Genomic DNA, 6,284 nt, shown 5'->3' on the forward strand with positions numbered 1-6,284 from the left:
TGGTCTTCCAACACTGTACTGTACTGTCACAAGGCTGGGGCGATTCTACACAGCACATTGCAAAGTAATACGTTTTAACTAAACACCAGAATTATTTATTTAAACTCGTTGAGTGTTTACATAGGCCCACTCTCATGGGAGTTCAGCTTGCATGTACACAATGACAATATAAAAGAGGTTTGATAGGGGTGGGGTGTCAGATCAGGGCCACTTACCATGTGACATTATTGGAGTGAAAGCACACTCATCACCTAGCAACAGAATGCCAGTCTGAGAGACAGAGAGAAAGGTAAGACTTGAGATTAAAATAGAATGTTTTTTATTGCATGGGTGCATCCCTGATCAAAGGCAGATATACTGATATGCAACGTTTCTTTGTAAAAGAGATGATTAGGTCACACCATGGTAGAGCAACCTGTTCAATCATATGTGCATCAGCTGTCCTCAACAGGTTCATTGATAGATATTGATTATCAGTTCATTATACAATTTACATGTAAATGTCTCAAAGTCTATTAGGTTATTTGTACCGAAAAATGCTGTCGTATGTCACAATATATATTGTCAGCCCTCACTGTGGCACTCATTGCAGGAGTTCAAATATGAACATGAGCAAACCCAATGCCAGGAGGACACACCTGTTAACATGCTGCCGACCACATGAACATGACCGGAGATCTGCATGGAGAAAGAGAAAGAGAGAGTGTAAAGGAGGGCAACATTCATTTTGCATCATTAGAATTTGTGATGTTTGGGGAGAGTTAGGGGTGTGTGTGTGTGTGCACCATGACGAACGTAATTTCATTTACTTGAATCTGTCTGTGTGTGTGTGTACACGTGTTTAAGGAGTGAAAACTTTTACCAATCTGTGCAACTAAGCACAAACCCCAGAGGGAGGCTGTGTGCATTGGAATTAGACACAATTGATTCTTTCCATCTCAATGTCAAATTCAATTCCGCTCCCTGGGATTACAAAGGCCAGAAGCACTAATGCACATTCGCTGCCCATCACTCAGGTCCCTGATCAAACACACACACACAAACAGAGGGGCACTAAAATTCCAATTCAACTGATTCAATTTACAGACACATTTGACCTCGCGGAACATAGCTTTAGATAACTAGCCAGCTACACAAAGATAACTAGCTAGCAATACAAACAGACAGACATACAGACGGGGCAGGGTGTGTCTGGAGTGTGTGCATGCACAGCTGTGTCACCCACACCGTTTATCGCACAGTGGACAAAATTTATCCTACAAACCGTCTTGTGTTTTGCATTCTAACCTTTTAATCATATATTATATCACATTATCCACTGAAAAACCTTTGACAATTTGTGCGAGTTTTGGTTTTTCACTGTGCAGTATTTCGTTTTTATGTCCTGTGTTCTGGCTGTCGTTTGGTTGTATTGATTTCACCTGTTAATCGTTAGCGGGCCTATTCAGCCCTTTGTTTCATTGTGAGGTATCGTTTGTGTTAGGGACATACTGAGCCTACATATATTGAAATATTTGGATTGTGTATAGACCTTTGCCCTGTATCCTTGACTTTGAATATTGTCTATCCCTTTGGATTCATTTTTGCCTTGTGGATTACCGACCGTTTGACTACGATTCTTGCCTTGTCCTTTTTGGAAGAAAACACATCACCGTGTACTCTGCGTCTGGGTCCTCTTCCCTTTCTGGGATCGTGACACATAGATGGTTTGTCTGGCTCTGGACCGTCTAAGAACCACACAGCATGAACATGTGCATAAACAGAGCCTAAGCATTTAGGCTTAACTAAAACCAGATATCCCAAATAGGGAAAGGCCGTGCCTTGTCTTATCCTTTCCATATGTACTCCCATGAACGCAAATGCCTTTTTAAAATAAAGAGGACAACCTCTCTGTCTCTTTTTCAGGTGATTAATTCATGGTTAAGTACTTGGAAAACCAGCTACTTGACCTGAGAATTTACCCAAACACCAAACAAAAACAGGAAATGGAAACCAGAGTATATTCATAATAATTTGTCTTCAAAACAAACAGGCTTCCTATACATACAGTTCATTTAATGAGAGGTGTGCGTGTGCATGCATAATAAGATCAGTGCAGGGGCGTATGAGTTGTATTCACCATGAAAAGTCAGTGCTGTGAAGTGGAGACTGACCTCACTCCCACTCAGAGCTCCGGAGAAGAGGGGGAGAGGGAGTCACGGCTAACTCGACCATGATGCTCCTTCACAGGCTACACTCACAAAAGTAGGAGAGGCCCCTGGAGGGCCCTGACGCACTGCCACCCACCTTTCCATGCCAAGCCTACAGTATGTGTGCGGTAGACTTGGGTCTGAGTGTATATCTTTGCTTTCATTACGGCTTTAAATGACAGCTTTTGTGTGCATTTAAACTGTAGTAGGGTGGATGGGTTTGTGTGGGCGGGTGCGTGTGTGTCTGACCCACCATTCATGATGGGGACCAAGAAGTTCCAGAACTGACAGCGCTCAGCAAACATCTTCCTCTGGAGGAGAGGCGGGCCACTGTCCAGTCTGATGTATTCCTGCTGCTCCAAGGTAAACATGGGCCAATCCCCATCTGTTATCATTGGGTGCCTACCAAAAAAAGAATAGGTGACTGCATATACATTGGGTACATTGCCCCATGGAGGTATTTATGATACATATCCATATACAAATATTGCATCATAAATATAAACATTGTGCATGGTCATGAGAAGACATGCATGCAAACTGATACACATTTTTTAAATTATATTATATACTTTGATTTACTTGTGAGTAGAACTTTGAGAGATCTATGAAGAGATCCTTGTGTGAGTGTGTAGCAAATCTAACATACCCAGTTCTGGCAAAGTTGGCCCAACGCTTCATAAGCTCCTTACTTAGAGCCACCTCCTCATATGTGTATCCCAGACTGCTATTCAGCGGAATTCCCAAGACAAACTCAATCTCGTAGCCATGCATGACGCCCATCCACGCTGGCCAGGGATTGGCTGAGGAGTGGTGGTCGAACAGATAAAGGTGGGACTTACCCCCGTGTTCTGTATACCTGTAGTGAAACAAACCACAAATGTGTAAGCCCAATAGAACTTCAGTCTTTGTGACAAAACAGAACTTAACTCTGTCCTTTCTCTCCATCCTTACCTGTGGGTAAAGTTTAACAATGGGCAGTTAAAGAACCAGTCACCCACTATACTACCAAGTGCATCACGATATTTTGCACTGCTACTCTCATTTGCCCAATAGAGGTAGCGTGAAGCCACCTTCTCTCTCAAAACATCATTGAATTGTGGCAGTGCTAATTTCAGCCCTTCCAGGAAGTTGTCTTTGCTGATCAGGCTCTGGCCAGTGATGTCAAATCCTGGTGCCCCTTGAAGCAGGAAGTAAGTCCCTTCATCCTTGTTTAGACCAACCAGAACATCAGTCTTCTTGAAGTTACCACTTTGGAGCAGGACCTGGGTTTTATACAAACAGATACAAATATCTTATTTAATCAGCGTTCAGAGATTATCAGTGATCAGATGGAGGAAATTCTTGGAACAATGGGCAAACTCATCTAAAATTGAGAATAAACCTTTTTTCCTTAAGTTTTTTTCACCCTCAAATTTAATTAAACCATGTTCCAAATAGAATTTGACAGCATTTAAACGGTAGGCACCACTAAACACACATAGTACATACATATTATACCTCAGGGTGTTCTGGTAAGAAGTGTCCATCCACAACTGGGTGGAATGGTAACCCTATAAGTGAGGGGCCGCTGAGAACATGAAACTGGTGGAGGAGGATGTCATCAACAGGAGCTTCCTGCAGACATGGCTCCAGGTCTGCCAGGGAGGAGAGGGGACAACCCAGAGCCTTCCCCAGGCTCCATGACCTGCCGCCGGCGAAGAAAGACCCATCACAGCCCGTGTGTCCGATTGCATGTCACAGGTGTCCCCCAAAAATCAGCTAAAGTAGGTATGCGTGCGTGCACACGTGTTTGTAGGAAGTGGCCTTTTAACTTAGCATGTGTGGAAAATTCCTAAACTGAATAAAGAAAATATAATATTTAAATACGTAGATTCCAATGTTGATATTTTCTCTGTGTATGGGTACCTATTCCAGGCCTCTGCCTGGCTCAGTGAGACCCATGGAGCGTTGGGCGAACCACTCTGCAGTATGGCTCTATGGAAGAGCCCCTGGCTTCCTGGAGAGAGCAGGTGGACACCCACCGACCCTGCTCCAGCACTTTCCCCAAACAGCGTCACCTGAGATCGGACACAAAACAGCTGACAAAGTCCTTTTTTCTGGACCTTGACTTGATGCAATAGCCTGACAACACTTAGCTTTATTGCTACCTTTGAAGGGTCGCCTCCAAAAGCTTCAATGTTTTCCATTACCCAACGAAGAGCCAATTGCTGGTCCAGTATTCCACTGTTTCCGTGGACACGAGGTGCCCCAGGGAGAGCTAGGAAGCCGAGGGCTCCCAGTCTGTGTTCAATCACAACTTAAGTTCATTATATCCTACCTACAATACCTTGACATACCGTATGCATATATATATATATATATATATATATATATATAGCCATGTGCCTCCTTTGTTTAGATTTACTGTAGATACTGTATGTATACTTGCTCTGAGCTGGTGAAAGATTTGACGTTGCCTTACCTGTAGTTCATGGACACCACAACAACATCTTCTGATTGGCTGAGGAAGCGTCCATCATATATGTTCAGACTGGAGGTCCCTGAAGTGAACCCGCCCCCATAGATCCACACCATTACAGGAGCCAGTGTGCTGGACTGTGGGTGGGTGGGGCAGGGGGTCCAGACATTGAGGTAGAGGCAGTCCTCACTCATCTGGGTGTTGGCATTCCACATCTCAGCACCTTGGAACCCTGTCCATGGAAGGCAGCATTACCAATGCATGCCCAGATACTTTATGTACAGGTAAACAGGGCGTGTGCATGTGGGTGGCTGTTCATTAAGCATGTTTCCATGAATTGTAAATGATGCGGGTGGGTTTGTGTGAATGACCAGGGAAGGCTGTATCCAGTGGTTGGCAGCATGAATTGGGAAAGCGTGTAGCATCCTTCACCCCTGCCCATTCTTCCACTGGCTCTGGGCTTCGGAATCTCAGCTTCCCGACGGGAGGTTTTCCATAGGGGATTCCCAGGAATGCCAATATGGAGCCACTCCCTGGCACTGAGAGACGCACCCCCCGGACTCTTCCTATGGCTGTAGCCACAATGAGGTCATGCTGAGTAGCTGAAGTCAAGGTGAGAAGGCGGAGCAACAAAAGTGACAGGATGATGGTAATGTGGGCTGGAATATGGGTCGCCATAGATACACCTTTAGGTCTTGGGGGAAGAAAATACAAAAGCAAGTCAGATAAAGTCAGAAATTCATACACAGGGACAGACAGTTTGTCTGATGAGAACCTATGAAGTGTGTATATGTATTAAATGACCGCGCACATGTGCTTCTGTTGTGGCCCACTTTACGCTTGACGCAATGAGTAATACATCATTGTAAAACACGACAATTGATTTAAGACAAAACAGCAAAGCCACGTTTTCGAATTATTCTGACCGCGACGAACCCAGAAAGGCCTTAGAAAGGAGAATTAACAATTTCGCAAAACCAAGTGCTGCTCATGTGTGCATCCCTATTATAGGTCATCCTTCTAATGAAACGTTTTATTTTTTTATTCCACCTACTCATACTTACTGCGTGACGTTAGTGGGTTAACTTTAATGCGCAGAGTGAGAAAAGATCCCTCGAGTGTAGCTTCTGTTATCCCCTCATTCCAGTTTGCCTATTGTCGCTTTTCGCCAGGGACGTGGTCTAGTAGTCTGATTTGGTTTGTGTTAGATTGCTATAAATTGGCCCATTTCACTTGCGCAAGCATTGCTATTTGAATGGAGTTAGATTAACTAGTTAAAGTTCAGGAGGAAGAAAGCGCACCAAGACTCCTCCTTCACGCCAATCAACTAATACGCATCAGCCCAGTGAAAGCACAGAGGAATGCAACCGAACTCCCCGTTTTCAATTACGAGTTCTGTATAAAGTCTCTTCCGTTCCTCTGGTCCTCGTGCTAGCATGTTATTGTCACCCTCCTGCCCTTCCCTTTCTTCTCTGCGCTCCCTGTCGTCTTGGCTCTGCTACCAGGCTCCACCACCAATCGGGCTGGGCTGCTACCAACCCTGCTTCAATAAAAGCATATCTATTCAATGGTGTGTTACTGAACTCGTGAAAAGGATGTTTGATGACAGACTAGACAGTTCTGACATGAGCGTC

At 44.4% G+C, this 6,284-nt stretch overlaps 1 protein-coding gene across 1 annotated transcript; it reads right to left on the bottom strand.

Moving 5' to 3' along the window:
- Window positions 1-329: 329 nt before the first annotated feature.
- On the bottom strand, window positions 330-5,782 carry ache (acetylcholinesterase (Yt blood group)). Its single transcript, XM_067246478.1, has 10 exons — window positions 5,715-5,782; window positions 5,022-5,344; window positions 4,654-4,882; window positions 4,340-4,472; window positions 4,098-4,249; window positions 3,690-3,876; window positions 3,144-3,454; window positions 2,839-3,048; window positions 2,443-2,591; window positions 330-678 (listed from the first exon to the last, which is right to left on the bottom strand). The coding sequence occupies exons 2-10, from the start codon at window positions 5,326-5,328 to the stop codon at window positions 584-586; spliced, it is 1,773 nt and encodes a 590-aa protein (XP_067102579.1). The 5' UTR covers window positions 5,329-5,344; window positions 5,715-5,782; the 3' UTR covers window positions 330-583.
- Window positions 5,783-6,284: the final 502 nt, after the last annotated feature.

The sequence above is a fragment of the Osmerus mordax genome, chromosome 11 (assembly GCF_038355195.1).
Source record: "Osmerus mordax isolate fOsmMor3 chromosome 11, fOsmMor3.pri, whole genome shotgun sequence".
NCBI classification, from domain to species: Eukaryota; Metazoa; Chordata; class Actinopteri; order Osmeriformes; family Osmeridae; genus Osmerus; species Osmerus mordax.